This window comes from Nanorana parkeri, unplaced genomic scaffold (assembly GCF_000935625.1).
Source record: "Nanorana parkeri isolate BGI_ZX_2015 unplaced genomic scaffold, ASM93562v1 scaffold772, whole genome shotgun sequence".
NCBI classification, from domain to species: domain Eukaryota; kingdom Metazoa; phylum Chordata; class Amphibia; order Anura; family Dicroglossidae; genus Nanorana; species Nanorana parkeri.
Window position 1 is genome coordinate 389,153 of NW_017307040.1, and position 16,050 is coordinate 405,202.

Genomic DNA, 16,050 nt, shown 5'->3' on the forward strand with positions numbered 1-16,050 from the left:
CTGCTGCAGCAGAGGGGGAAATAGGCTCCAGGGACCAGTCTAAGAGCAAGCCGACTCTGTGGATCGTGTGATTATAACTTTTACTTTTAAACCTAGACAAAAATGAGCACTTAACCCTGAGCAGAGGGAGGGGGTGGGGGGTGTTGTAGCCCCACTGCAAGGGTTAACAAAATTTTTACTCTGAGTTTTGTTTTAATTCCAGCTGCTTATTCGCAGCTCAGTGTGCAATAGAAAGAACATTGCGAGGAGGAAGGTAAGAAGCCTTTCTTGCAGAAGAGACACAGGGGTCTATCTATATAACTGGTCGAATGCTCTTTAATAGGTTAATTTATAAAGAACAGAGTGAAGGGGGAAATACTGTATTATGGCCACTAGATGGAGCCGAGGATCATACGAAATAAATACGTGTTAGTAAGGAGATACAACTTTACAATTCGAGAGATCGCTTGAGGGAACAAACATATAAATGTAACCATTGCTTTCCGTGTAGTATCAATAGTTACATTTATATTCTCATTCCCACCAGCAATCTTTTGAATTATACTATTGTATCTGCTTACTAACAATGGGGAAAATACCACATTATGGCCACTAGATGGAGCCGAGGATCATAGGAAATAAATACGGCATTATAGCCACTAGATGGAGCTGAGGATCATAGGAAATGAATACGGCATTATAGCCACTAGATGGAGCTGAGGATCATGGGAAATAAATACTGCATTATAGCCACTAGATGGAGCTGAAGATCATGGGAAATAAATACGGCATTATGGCCACTAGATGGAGCCGAGGATCACAGGAAATAAATACAGCATTATAGCCACTAGATGGAGCTGAGGATCATGGGAAATAAATACGGCATTATGGCCACTAAATGGAGCCGAGGATCATAGGAAATAAATACATGTCATTAAGGAGATACAATGTTACAAGTCTAGAGATCGCTGGAGGGAATGAGCATATAAATGCCACCACTATAGTATGGTACCATAGTATCAATGGTTACATTTATATGCTCATTCCCTCCAGTAGTTTTTTGAATTATAAAATTGTATCTCCTTACTAACATGCATTTGTTTCCTATGATCCTCAGCTCCCTCTGGTGCCCATAATGCAGTATTTTCCTTGTGCACACTGATAAGGGGGGGGGTATAAGTGATCAAGCAGGTTGACCCAGGTGATAAGAGCGGGTATTAGTGATCAAGCAGGTTGACCCGGGTGATAAGGGGGGGGTATTAGTGATCAAGCAGGTTGACCCAGGTGATGAGGAGGGAGTATTAGTGATCAAGCAGGTTGACCCGGGTGATAAGGCGGGGGTATTAGTGATCAAGCAGGTTGACCCGGGTGATAAGGTGGGGGTATTAGTTATCAAGCAGGTTGACTCCGGTGATAAGGAGGGGGTATTAGTGATCAAGCAGGTTGACCCGGGTGATAAGGAGGGGGTATTAGTGATCAAGCAGGTTGACCCGGGTGATAAGGAGGGGGTATTAGTGATCAAGCAGGTTGACCCGGGTGATAAGGAGGGGGTATTAGTGATCAAGCAGGTTGACCCGGGTGATAAGGAGGGGGTATTAGTGATCAAGCAGGTTGACCCGGGTGATAAGGTGGGGGTATTAGTGATCAAGCGGGTTGACCCGGGTGATGAGGAGGGAGTATTAGTGATCAAGCAGGTTGACCCGGGTGTTTGTGAATGAACCTTTTGAAGAACATTCGATCAGAAGAGAATTTGCACTAAGAATATTATTATTATACAGGGTTTATATAGCGCCAACAGTTTGCACAGCGCTGTACAATATAAGGAAGACATTACAATCACAATACAATTCCAGACAAGATGGTAAGGTGGGCCCTGCTCCTGAGTGCTTACATTCGTTGTTGCCCCCTTTGTTACAACAGCTTGTTATCTAGTACAGAACGAATGTACATGCAGTTTTCCTGGACGAATGAGCTATAAGAATTCTCTTTAGATATTCTCCATATTATGTCTCTTCTGTAATGAAAGAAACAAACCTTCCTGCTCACAATTTCTTCTTCTAAGGCTACAGTTCCGCTTTAAATGATCTTTGTACTTGAACTGCCTGCGGGATTAAACAGGTAATAATTGGAGGGTCCCCGTGTTGCAGGAAAGGGCAGTACGGCGTGTAGCATCCCCTGCACCAGTAACGAAATAGCGGATATTTGACCATTCTAATTAAAGCGATTGGTGGGTCGATTTATAGAACATCACAATGCAGCCATCGATTTACCAGATCCCAGCCGCACGTCCCTCCCAGCGCTAAGTTAATTGAAAGCGCCGTGTTTGGGCTGGAGGTGGATTTCCAGTCCAGCCGCGGCTTTAATGAGGCCTGTTATTGGAGAAGACGCGCGTTTCTCCGGGCTGACTCCGAAGTTCAAGCGAATTAAAACACAGCAGGACGCTGCGGTCGCCCGCTGGATTTGTTTTGGGGATATTTTGCCGTTTTACATTTTTTTATGTGCTAACCAGCTCTCCGGAAGGCGGAATCAGATTTTTTGTTTCCCCTAGAGACCAGATCGAGATTGAAAACCAATATTTGATTTTGTCGGCGGGCCTCGTTGATCACAGTGGGCGAGATGGGAACAGTCAGTTTTGGCCTACGGCTAGGTCTTCCCGTGCACGGCAAAGCAAGAGGTTCATTTAACTTACCACCTCCGAAAACTGCACGTGATCGTCTTTTCTTCACCGCTCCGCCGCCGGGAGCGAGGAGAGGGAATTGGGTGCAAGTGACTTGCAGCTTACAAAGGCTCAATGGGGGGAATTTATCAAAACTGGAGCAGACAGAATCTGGAGCAGCTGTGCATGGCAACCAATCAGCTTCTATCTTCAGTTCAGTCTCAATGAAAGAGAGAAGCTGATTGGTTGCCATGGGCAACTGCTCCAGATTTTGTCTCCTCCCGTTTTGATAAATTCCCCTCAATGGCTCTATATGATTGGGCAAAGTGACAGCTTCACTTTAATGCCTCATTCTGATTAAAGATGTCCGCCCAGTCCCAGCCTATGCAGCATGTGCTGCTTGTTTTACTAGCGGAAGATCTAAGTGAGGGGAATACTAACCTTAAAGAACTCCAAGAATTAAAAAAAAGCAATGGGGCTACCCCCACACTGCAAGCGTTAAGTGCTAGGGGGCTCAAATAAAAAAAAGACATACTCATCTGATCCTCGATCCTGCTGGGATGCTAGACCGGTCCCCACAGCCTCTTCTCCCCTGGGCTCCTGCGGTCTAAGGACCACTGGCGTCATCTTATGCAGGCCCGTCATGCCTTTGCCGGGCCCGCGCGGGGGGCAGCGGAGCCTGGGATGGCCAGCAGAGGGGGGGGCACACACTTCCCCAGCACCGTGCAAGCGATCGGGTGGCTCTATTGCCACCTGAATGCTTGTATGTGACAGGCCTCTTGATATAACCAATTCATGTTGCTGCCGTTTATATAGGTATTGTGGCCCTGAGGAGGTTCATTCTTTTGTCATAAAAACAGATATAAAAAACATGTAATAAAGGAATATATCTTCCTTACTCTGATTCTGTAGTATTCCATATCGCTGAAATCTTACTAGCTGTCCAGCAGGGATGCAGGCTGCACTATCTGACATACAGAGAGCCACATATCATAGAAACGGTGGAGCACAAGCATCTATAAATGTGATGTGCATCAAAAAATTAGTTTCAGATAGCCGTAGGGTAATAACCTGGCTCGTGTCATTACTGGAAATACATGACGGATTCTCTTTAGGGAATTTAATTCTTTAGGAAGGAAGCCGTATAGTTCAACAATGCCGGCTCGCTGTTTTCGAACGCACGCCGCTAAGCTTACACACATTGACGTTGGCATGCCGCGATCTTTCCGCAGGCTACATATAAGCTTTCCCAGTTTCAGAGAACCTCGTCTTCCCCCCGGGGGCATTCCTCAGCATACATAATATTGTGGCGGCAGCAACAACCACCACGGCGCTAAACCGAGTTTCCTTCCCGGCAGTTCCGCGAGCAGCAAGTAATTACACCTGAATGAATGAAGCCAGATGCGACCTGTTCGATATACTTTCTGAAAGCCAAGACCCTGTAGAATCGGCGGCAGTTGGAAATGGCGGCAGTTGCAAACGTTTATGTTGCGTGACATTAGCACAACTTATTATCTAACCCACAATTTTGTGAAAAATACACTTAAAGGAGAGAACTATGGGGTCAGTGTTTTTCCCCATAGTTCTCCTAAGGGTCACAGGAGGACATATACTAGCGTCCTCCTGTGACCCAAAGCTCAGTATATCGCGAGCTATGCCTTGCGGTATACAGAGGACCACCACAGCCGGGACAGATCCCGACAATGCGTTCGAGATCCACCCAGCTGCGTGAGTGACAGCAGGCTCTGCCTGTCTAGAGGCAGAGCCAGCTGTGCCTGCCCCCTCCCCCGTCCATTCCTCCACTCAGCACTGGAGGATCAGAGCGGGGAGGGGGGGAATCCCTGCGGGGAGCCATGAGTGACAGTCACAGATCTCTGCAGGGAGATGATCGAGAAGTGAGCGAGCGACAGTATTCGTTCACTCACTTCCCGATCTATTGAGCCGACCTGCGACAGTTTCATTGTCACACGTCGGCTCGAACTATGAAGATGAGTGATTTTCACTCACCTCATAGTTCTCCTTTAAATTACATTTAGTGCCCCAAACACTATATAAAACCCGTTTTTGGGTGATAAAATATAAATGATGAGGTTACAACGAGTAAATAGATAGCCAACATGCCCGGGTTAAAAATTGTGTGCGTCTGTGAAACTGCGACAAAATTCAATACCCCAAAAAGGCCATAGACGACGCCTTAAAAGCCCCCACTGGTCACCGGTTTAGGGATACGCATAAATATTGGAATTATTGCTCTCACTCGGCGTGCGCAGCATTACCCAACATGTGTAACGCGATCGTCGTTTTTGTACGTAGGCGCACCCGACGCGTGTTTACCTGAAGACGCGCGTGCTTGCAGGGGACTTTAATACATTTTTTATTATTATTTTTACATTTGTTTTATTTAATATTATTTGTAAAACTTTTTTTTGTTTACTTTAATTGCCATCACATAGGGGGGCCCCCACGTGATAGCATATTGGCAGGGACAGGTACTCTTTAAGGTGATACTGGGGCCCCCCTCTACATATTTAGCTGTTTTCCTGGAGCTCAGATTTAACCAGTAAAAGGGATTTCTACATTGTTCCCTACAACACTGTAAACAGAGGTGTATCTACAAAAAAATTGCACCCCTGGCATCCCGCCCAGCTCCTGGCAACCAGTGACATCACTGGTTGCCAGGAGCTGGGCAGGACTATGGCCAGAGCGTCCCAGGATGCCAAGAGTCGGGCCAGGAGATGTGTAAGGGCCATACACATCTGTCCACCCAGATCTTAGCAACCTGGGAAGCTCTGGCAGGGTTCCCGCCCGGGTCCTAGTAACCAGTGACATCACTGGTTGCCATTAGCTGTGCGGGATGCCGGCCAGGGCTTCCTGCCCGCATACACATATCCCCTTCTGCTCTGGTTGGTAAGAGCCAGGTGGGGAAATGTGTATGGCCATTTAAAATCTCCCCGCCCGGCTCTTAGCAAGCTGGGACTCTCTGGCCGGTGTCCCGCCCAGCTCCTGGCAACCAGTGACGTTGCCAGGAGCTGGACGGGATGCCGGCCAGAGCATCCCTGATTGCTAAGAGCCGGGTGGGGAGCTGGATGTGTACGAGAGAGGGGTGGGGAGAGAAAAATGTCAGCTAAAGTGGGGAGCAGTGCCATGTTCCATACTCTGGATTCTCCACTGACTGTAATCTTGCTTCAATTAATCTCCTGTCGTTATTTTCTTTCCAGCTGGTTCACGGGACGACGTCCAGAATTCACCGACCCGAAAGTGGTGGCGCAGGGTGACGGCAGAGAAGGTAACGCCCACAAGTCTGTAATGCACAGACTGCTTGGCTGGCGAGGCATAGTGTCACCGACTATGAAAGGCACCACACGAGGCATTCGTTATTATTCATCAGAAATAAATGTTCTCTGCGGATCACACGAAGGCGCACAGATGGCACGGCCCCGTTCTAGAAGTTATTAATATTTTGCATCCTGGGATCTTTTTCAGATCAGAGAGTCTGTTCCTCCGTACAGGTCTTGGAACTGAATTCTCTTTTCCATTTTGATCAGTGACGCGAGTTACTTTATATAATGAGCTATAAATGTGTTCTCAGTATCAGGCTACAAGAAAACCAATATACGGACAGATGATGTTATAGGCAAATCTTGGCTTTTGTTGCAAAAGGGGAGCTTTTGAGAGATTTGCATATAATTATTATTATACAGGATTTATATAGCGCCAATAGTTTGCACAGCGCTTTACTTCAATGGTCTATACTTCCGCATCCTCTGATTTTTCTATGCCGTTTTTTAACTCGGCTTATTCGTTTTTTTCATCATATGATCAATTTAAAGTACCGTTTGTTACCAGTTCATGTTAAATCCACCCCACTCCCCATTCTGGCCACAAGCAGCCAATCAGCCAGGAAGCAGGCTGATAGGAGGAGAACGCTGAGTGATGGAGAGATGAGCTTACCCGGGCTCAGAGGAAGTGAGTGGAATGGTACTGAACATCAGACCGAAGGACACCTAGTGACAGAAAAAAAGTACTGCAGGGGATATTTCTGGATTAAAGGTGAGTATTGTCGCAAAAGCTGGTTTTACTTTTCTTTTCTAAAGGGTAAGTATTGCTGTCATTGTTCGCGTATTATTTTTGGCTAGGGTTCTGCTTTAAGTAATACTAGATGCCCTCCCTCCCCCCGCCCCTCCAACAATTCATGATTGGCCTGTGCGATGTGTGACTCCACTGGCTAATTGGTAGGCGGTGGGGTCACGTGTTGCATATAGGAGCGCCCTGAGTTTTGGGGCTCCTGGTGACTCTAGGAGGTAGCTGAGGAGGTGTGCAGACACACTGAGCGGTAAGTACAGAGTTTCTATATCTCAAGCATTCTAAAAGCTGACATTTTTTCTTAGGGTTAAAACCCAAGTCATTTTTTTTATTGTCTCTGTCCCATTGGGGAAATTTCCCTTCGCTTCCAGTCCTGGAGATGCAACAGGAAGTGAGTGGAAATCTCTCCAAAGTGAGGAAAAGCTTATTTTTGTCACCATAACACGTGTCCCCATTGGATGATTCCCCCTCTATTGCTGTCCTAGTAGCAACTGTCAGATTCTGGATTCATTGTTTCCAGGTTAAGCAGAGAGATAATCTCCCCAACAAGAGAGGGTCTCACACTTCCACACTTCCATACTAATTAAAAAGAAAAAGTTTTGTCTTTGAATTCCCTTTCCACACAATAAGGATAACAGCCAGCGTCTCTCCGATAGGAAACGTTATTCAGGGGTTCCAGCTCGTTGGACGGCCCGTCTACCTGCCGCTGACAGATGCTCACCTTCTGTACTCCGATCCTGTTGAGAATGCATTAAACACCAAATTATATTCCAATTATCTCCTCGTCACGTGGTGAAGCCGGCGGGGTCACCTTGATAAAACGTGGAATTACCCGCGGACTTCATAAAGTGAAGTTTTGAAAAGCGGCTTTAATTTATCCTAATGCATTAGCGCCGCGAGACAGCGCCGCACGCACGCTTATTATCATGAGAAAGCGGAGTGCTAAATTGAACAAGTGTTTAATTACAGCGTGCAGAGCTGGCCGGGCTCGTGCTCAGCTTTTGTGGGTTTTTTATGTTTAAACATCAGTTCAAGCAGCAAGCTGGTAAATCATTAGCACGGCAGCTGTACCCTCTGCAGATGGGATACGGAAGCCATAAACTGACTGCGCTGTGCTGGCCCACTCTTTATTTCATACATTCCCTGCACGGGCAAATGTTTGTGGGCATGTGACCGTCACTCCTGTATGGGCTTGTTGGACATCACATTCCAAAACCATGGGAATTAAATGGAGTTAGTCTCCTATTTATGTATATAGCAGCCTGTACTCGGAATGCTTTCCATAAGAGTTTGGAGGATGTCTGTGGGAATTTGTGGCTATTCAGCCAAAAGATTATTTGTGAGGTCAGGTCTTGAAGATGGATGAGAAGACCAAAATTGCAATTGGCTTTCCAGTTCATCCGAAAGGTGTTCAGCAGCGTTGAGGTCAGGTACTGATAGTGGGTGAGAAGACCTGACTCACAATCGGCATTCCATTTCATCCCAAAGGTGTTCAGCAGGGTTGAGGTCAGGACTCTGTGAAGGCCACTGAAGTTCCTCCACACTAAACTCATCAAATCATGTCTTTATGGAGCTGGATTTGTACACAGGGCACAGTCATTGTGGAACAGAAAAGGGCCTTCACCAAATTGTTACCACAACGCTGGAAGGACGCAATTGTCTACAATATCTTTCTATGCTATAGGATCAACAGTGCCCTTCACTGGAGACTCCTGAGCTCCATCATTCATATCTTTAATACAGATGGGGGCGGAAACAAGACAAGTCACCCTACATAAGTTGAAAGAGCAATAGTGAGCGGTCTTTATTACAGGAGGTGGTGGAGACAAGACCAGTCACCCTGCACAAGGAGAGAGAGCAGCAGTGAGCGGTCTTTATTACAGGAGGGGGAGGAGACGAGACCAGTCATCCTGCACAAGAAGAGAGATTAGCAGTTACCAGTCTTTATTACAGGAGGGGCGGAGACCAGACCAGTCACCCGGCCCAAGGAGGGGGAGCAGCAGTGAGCGGTCTTAATTACAGGAATCTCCAGGTCTCACACGGGATTACTGCACAGATCTGGAAGAAATACACAAAGCTCACCAAGATTTAAGAAGAATACACAGGACTCTTGTATGAGGACAATATTTACTGATCCCGGAATTCAGCTTTAATTACAGATCTGTTGAGCATCGCACTATGTCAGTAAAAGTCTATAAAATGATGATTCTTCATAAAGGTCACAACTGCAGTCATAATCCTATGTAGTTCAACACAGTTGACATTTGAGCGGTGGATGCAATTTAAAGAACCTGCAATCTCCTTATGTTATACATTGATGGCATTACAGTGATTTATTCTTCCCATGAGGATGTTTTAAAGGACTCTTCACTGATCTCCCTTATTGACATGTCAGCCATAATCTACAGGCGCTGTATGTTTGATTGATTGATTTGTTTGGTTAGGGCTTTTCCCCATAGTTCTCCTTAGGGTAACGGGAGGACACAAACTAGCGTCCTCCCGTCACCCTAGGCTCCGTATATCGCGAGCTGTAGCTCGCGGTATACTGAGACGCCGTAGCTGAAGCAGATCCCGACAATTATGTCGGGATCCGCCCAGCTGTGTGACTGACAGCTGGGTCTGCCTATCTAGAGGCAGAGCCAGCTGTACCCGCCCCCTCCCCCGTTCGTTCCGCCAGTCAGCGCTGGCGGATCGGAGCGGGGAGGGGGGAATCCAGCCCCTCCCCTGTCACGGCAGAGAGCCGTGACAGGATCGAGAGGTGAGCGAACGCCGGTATGTGTTCGCTCACTTCCCGATCTACTGAGCCGACCTGTGACAGTGTCATTGTCACAGGTCGGCTAGAACTATGAGGTGAGTGAAAAGCACTGGCCTCATAGTTCTCCTTTAAAGATTTACAAAACATGAACTCGTTTACAAGATTTTATGATCACGCTATTCAACGACATAAGATTGTGACTGTACTTGTGACCTTTATGAAGAGTCAGTACATGGTGCTCCAAGAACTCCTGCGCCATTTAGGAGACTAGGCCCTGATATAGTGCTGTACTTCCAGGACTATTAAGACAGATCTGTTCGCTTTTTTAAAGGAGTTGTAATGTCCCAGCATCTCCTCTCCTGTTATAACATCAGCAGTGTAATACGCATACATACTGGAGATGTTTCTGATAATGTAATCAATGCTTACTTGAGAAAATCCCTTTTATGTAGTGAGTGCTGCCTTCCGTCTGTCCATCACTTCCAACAACTTCCTGGATTCCCAGTGTGCTTTGCGTCTCTTTCCCTGCTGCTTGATGTGATGCAATCTCCATTTCTCAAGACTACATCTCCCATCATGCATTGCTTCCAGCAAGCAATGCTAATGTTACATCGTTCAGACGTTGCGTTGTAGTTCAGAAGGTAGGTTCTGTGAGGGCGGTGACACCAGGAAGTGAGTGAAATGGTGTCACTGCATTTTGGAAGTACATCCTATGGGCATCTTCAATAAGTAAGTTTGGATCTGGTAATTTGGAGCGGGAGAGAACTCATGGGAATTCAATATAGAAATACAGTAATTCTATTACTGTCTGTTTTAATAATAGTCTCTGCAGATGAGCAGAAGGCTCTGAGTAACCTACTAAATGCTTCTTGGATATCTAGGAGGAGCCACAAGAATGTGACAAACGACTCGCAGATGTCGCAGCAGATGTTCCCGTCTCCATGAACGCACAGGAGCGTGCTGGCATCCCCGCCACCATCACACAGAGTTACATAATCACCCATATCGCTGGCGTTTTGTGACATGAGCAAAAGTCCTTCCACATGGAGGATGTGGGTCTTCAGGCCTACCCTGAAGTCTAGGGGGAGGATGTGTGGCCCTCAGGTTCCTTCCTCCCCTGAATCGAGGGTCTCCCTTCGGGGGAGTCCCCAACCGTGTTCTCAATGGTCGGCTTCGGCTGACCACGAGGAATGGGTCCGCCTGGTTTCGGCCAGGTGGACACGAGTGCCTTGTCCTCATCAGGAGCTTTGCGATCCGGGGGATCGGGATGGGCCCTGTCTCTTTGGGAGACGGACCCTTTAGATTGCATCCCTTATGTGCATTTTTTTGGTTCACTTTTTGGATGTTCGATGCACGCTCCACAACTTTCAAAAAAAAAAACTCAGAGAGGGGAGAAGAAGCAGCACAAGGAGCCAATTAGGTGTGTTGCAGTGGAAAGAGCATGCTGATAGGAGAGAGCAGAGTGTCAGAGAGATGAGCTCATAAGTCTGCTGCTTTTCCTTTCACTGTCTAGACACAGCAGGAGGGGAGTATAACCCTCCCCAAACTTTGTTTTTGCTAGGGATGCACCGATACCGGTATTTTGGTACCAAGTATGAGTACCTGTATTTTTTTTTCGGCACTCGCCAATACCAAATACCGAGTACCAGAAGTACCATTCAAGAAGCCGGGCAGCATGTAAAGACTCGCCACCCGTCTTCTCGATTACCAAGGAAGCCGTCCCATGCTTCTCGTCACTATGTAACGAGAAAGCATGGAGCCGGCTTGCTGGCCAATAATGGAAGCCGGGCCCCGTGTAATGACGCGTCGCCCGGCTTGCTGATTGGCCGGGAAGCCGGCTCCATGCTCCCTCGTCATGAGATGACGAGGGAGCATGGAGCCGGCTTCCCAGCCAATCAGAAAGCTGGGTGCTGCGTCATTATACGTCACCCGGCTTCTTGATTGGCCAGCTTTCCGACCAATCAGGAAGCCGGGCAGCGCATCATTACACGCTGCCCGGCTTCCTGATTGGCCGGGAAGCCGGCTGCATGCTGTGTCGTCACAAGTGACGAGGGAGCATGGAGCCGACTTCCTGATACAGGAAGTAGCGGGCCAGGCATCGGAGCATTTGGGCGAGTACTAGTATCGGTATCGGTGGATCCCTACTTTTTACCATACCAGATATCCACCCAACATGATTTCCTCTCAGCTGTCAAATTTTAGATTAACTTTGACACCTGGGGTCAGAGGTCACCAGGACAAATAATGAGATGGAACTCACTGATACACCTAATGGAGGTTCTAACCCTTCTCCACTTTAATTCTAGTGAAATAAGGTTTGGCTGAAGTTCCACTTATTATGAAGGTAACGGTTGTATTCTGTCCCATGCAAAACCCAAATCGGAGATCCCTCACGTGACTGGATGTCACTCACCCAACTGCTACTTCTGATTGACAGCTAGAAGAACCAATCAGGAGCTAGTTATGCAATAATTGTCACAGATATCAGTGCATGGTGTAACTCATCCTCAGGGGCTGATTTTGCCGGGGGGAGGGGGGAGGGGTTAGGATTCTTTCTGATTGACCTGAAGGCAAATTGTAATTTGAATTGACTGGAAATTAGTGTAAATAAATGTTCATAAATGTCATTACAGTTACCAGAGTGCGGTCACAAGGCTTCCTGACACTGTCCTTCAACGTGGTCACAAAGGACCTGAAGAAACTGGGCTACACCAACAGCACCAGCGACCCCCCACACCCGGTGGTGACGTCCCACCCTTAACCATCTACTTACTACAAAGCAAGATACTGTGTTAGAAAGAACTTCTGAAATTGTCACATATAACCTGATGATACTTTTTTTACGTCATTCTCTGCCAGGAGAGAGGAACCAATATGAGCTCAATCACCATCATGAACTGTGTCTCTGTGCCCATCTCCTCCACTACACAGCAGGAGCAGAGCAAGGAAAGCTCCGGATTCCTTACTGGAGCTATTTATTTTCCAAACATGCTCAGCTATGACATGCCGATGAGGAAACGTGACCTAAGCTCTTCACTTGGCAGCACCAAGGTTTGGGACCACCTTAAACAACCAAGGCATTGAGGAGCAGGGACCATGTCCTATTCCACCAATCACAGTTCAGTGTTGGCAGCAATTTTGTGCTTTGACCTGAAATATCAGAGCTACATTGGCCTTAAAGTGACATTAAACCCTCAGATTTTTTAACATAAGCCAATACTATAATGTGCGCCTTACTGTAATCCATGGTAGTTTCCCTTCTCTTTGCTGCTCTTCCTTTTAAATCCTCATGTCTTCTCATGCTGGGGGAGAACTTCCCTTTGCAGCTGAGTGCCTCTTCCTGTAGTGCTGGCTCAGGTTACAAACCTATACACAGACACCATGTATCCATTCCTGAGACAAGGCAGTCTGCTGCAAAACAGAAGTCCTCCCCCAGCATGAGAAGACATGAGGATTTAAAAGGAAGAGCAGCAAAGAGAAGGGAAACAACCATGGATTACAGTAAGGCGCACATTACCGTATTGGTTTATGTAAAAAAATCTGAGGGTTTAATGTCACTTTAAGGACGTCGCCATCTTTTGAAGAATGAATAGACTTTGCTGAGCCTAGAAAATGGCTTCTGGACTTGGTATACCGGTACCCTTGTGAGGAAAATCTCTACTATATCACACAGTTCCTCCTTCACGTTCTATGATAGGAGTTTAGTCATTTGCAGAAGATGCTGTCTTTCTTTTCTGTAGTGTGTTACAGGCCGCTCTTCTTCATTAAAGATGTCCCACGATGCAGTTCTTCAGTACCTGTAATACAGAGGTAATGGGGAAGTGTGGACAAACAGCAGGGTCAGAGGTCACCTTAAAGTGAAGTTCTGGATTGCCCTTGCAGGTCGCCCCACACTATATACATTCCTTCCTTTCCATCTGCACAGCTCCATTCAGTCACCATAAGTGTTACGAGAACCATACAAACTACAAGTTGCTGGAGTCTTGACTTACACAGGACCATGGTGTCTCTGGGGGAAATGTAACACTTCTGTCAGTAAGGCAATGTTACAATGGAGCAGTGAGACGGATTTAGTACAAGTCCATATATCCATAGAATCCAGTGCACTCCTTACAGCCATAGACCTCAAATGATGGCGGTGGTGAAATGACGGATGGCACAGTCACTAAATAGTCCAGAATGTCTCTAGCCAGAGTGACATATCACCAGCACACATTGTAGCAATACAAGAATTGGATAGTTATTGGCCACCAAGCAGTGTGATGTTTTGGGGCCACTTAGGACCCTTCCTTAGGCAGCAGTGACTTGAAGGGGTCCTTAGTGGCCCGAAATGTTGCGTTGTTTGGTGATAAATAAATGTCCCCTTTTTGTATTGCTTGTAAGATGTATTACAAGGTTACAGCTGGAGTCACAAATTCCTCCCTCATCTGCTTTGAAGTAGCACTGCGACAGAATAAAACCCGACCCCGACCACTCCTTAGTTGTGCGCCTGTTTAAGATGAAATGCCGTCCCATCTACAGTGATAAATCTGTCTCAGAACAGAAATCTGTCACCATTGGCTGCTCAGGAATCTAACTCAGTGGAGCATTTTGTTGTTCCCATAGAATGCCACTGCAGAGTTTTTTTGAGTCGAACTAATCAAATGTCACGGTATGTTATTAGCATTTTCTTTCACAAGTTCTCAAGATGAATTGGTTTTCAAGCTAACCTCTGGGCACTAATGATATAAATTCACTTTGAGTGCACCAAATGTCTTTGCAGACCACAATATTACTTTGAAGAAGTAGCAGTGACATCATCACTGTGCTGTACATAACCTGTGCAAAGAGCAGAGCTGCGGGAGGGACCCAGAAGGCCCCACTAGACTACAGGAGGGGGCGGGCACAAGACAAGTCACCCTACACAAGTAGTAGATAGAGCAGAGCTGTGGGAGGGGCCCAGCAGGCCCCACCTACTGCTGGATGCCTGCAAAAAACTACAGGAGGGGCAGAGACAAGACCAGTCACCCTGCACATGGAGAGGGAGCAGCAGTGACTGATCTTTATTACAGGAGGGGGCGGAGACCAGACCAGTCACCCTGCACATGGAGAGGGAGCAGCAGTAACCGGTCTTTATTAGAAGAAGAAGCTCCTGGAAAGTTTCACGCTGGATTACTGCACAGATCTGGAAGAACGCCCACATTCTCTAACACTGTCAGTTCTGGTTTTGTGAGATGGAGAGTTGCGGAGCGGATTGGGGAGAGTCGGTTACGTTGCCAGCGATGGCTGTGTGCGCAGTCGGTGCCAGGACCTGAGGTTTATTCATCATCTGTAGCCCGGTGCTGTGTTCACTTGTCAGCTTATAACCTCCGGCTGCAAATGACTAACCCGCTAATTCCTAATTACCGGCCTGTGAGAGTCAGGAGACGGCTCAGTTTTGAATCACAATTTGGCATCGGAGGTGATAGCCGCTGGACCTCCCTGAATATTTGCTGTGCAAGGCATGATAATGCAGGCATTGATTCTAACGTGAGATGGACTTCGGCGCTCCAGCTGTGTATCCCGCAGTTCCCAGAATGCTTTGTTGCACACGGCACTTAAAGGGAATATGTTATGAATAAACAAATCTATATCAGAATCCTGACTGTGGCACCCCAACTGTGTGCTCTGCAGTTCCCAGAATGCTTAGTTGCACATGGCATATAAAGGGAATATGTTATGAATAATCGTATCAATGTCATTCACATGGACCACCTTGTTCTGGGGGAGAGAAGCTGAATCTATTCAAGGGAAGTGTCGGCTTTAGAACGGATATACAGCACAGAGGATGACCGCTGACACTTCCAACACAAGTGTATCCCTTTGTGGGAGATTCCCTTTAAGAGCCACTCCACCCAAACCTGATATTTCAGTGTTTTATGGATGCTAAAGTTTCTTCTCTCCCTCAGGGATTCTGTTGATTAGATCTCTGCACTGAGTTCCCGGGTCTGTACGCCTGCTGTGCCCATTATGAAGAGTTCCCACCATGTTTGCACTGAGTTCCCGGGTCTGTACACCTGCTGTGCCCATTATGTGGAGCTCCCACCATCTCTGCACTGAGTTCCCGGGTCTGTACACCTGCTGTGCCCATTATGTGGAGCTCCCACCATCCCTGTGCGGAGTTCCCGGGTCTGTACACCTGCTGTGCCCATTATGTGGAGCTCCCACCATCCCTGTGCTGAGTTCATAGTATTTGAGGTTGAATAAAGACATTAGTCCATCAAGTCCAACCTATTAGGATCTCATTCTAGGAGTACCTGTACCCCTGTATATTACGGTTCTTTAAGAAATCGTCCAAAAGTTCCCTGGTCTGTACACCTGCTGTGCCCATTTTGAGGGGCTCTCACCATCCCTGTGCTGAGTTCCCGGGTCTGTATGCCTGCTGTGCCCATTATGAGGAGCTCCCACCATCCCTGTGCTGAGTTCCCGGGTCTGTACACCTGCTGTGCCCATCATGAGGAGCTCCCACCATCCCTGTGCTGAGTTCCCGGGTCTGTACACCTGCTGTGCCCATTATGAGGGGCTCCCACCATCCCTGTGCTGAGTTCCCGGGTCTGTA

General features: G+C 47.2%; 1 protein-coding gene across 1 annotated transcript in view; it reads left to right on the forward strand.

The window, feature by feature from the left end:
- B9D1 (B9 domain containing 1) overlaps positions 1-12,280 on the forward strand; it is a 50,612-nt gene extending 38,332 nt beyond the window's left edge. Inside the window, exons 6-7 of the mRNA XM_018564682.1 lie at positions 5,854-5,921; positions 12,107-12,280. Coding sequence (XP_018420184.1) covers positions 5,854-5,921; positions 12,107-12,234 — 196 coding nt within the window. The 3' untranslated portion in view covers positions 12,235-12,280. The remainder of the gene's footprint in view (positions 1-5,853; positions 5,922-12,106) is intronic.
- Positions 12,281-16,050: the final 3,770 nt, after the last annotated feature.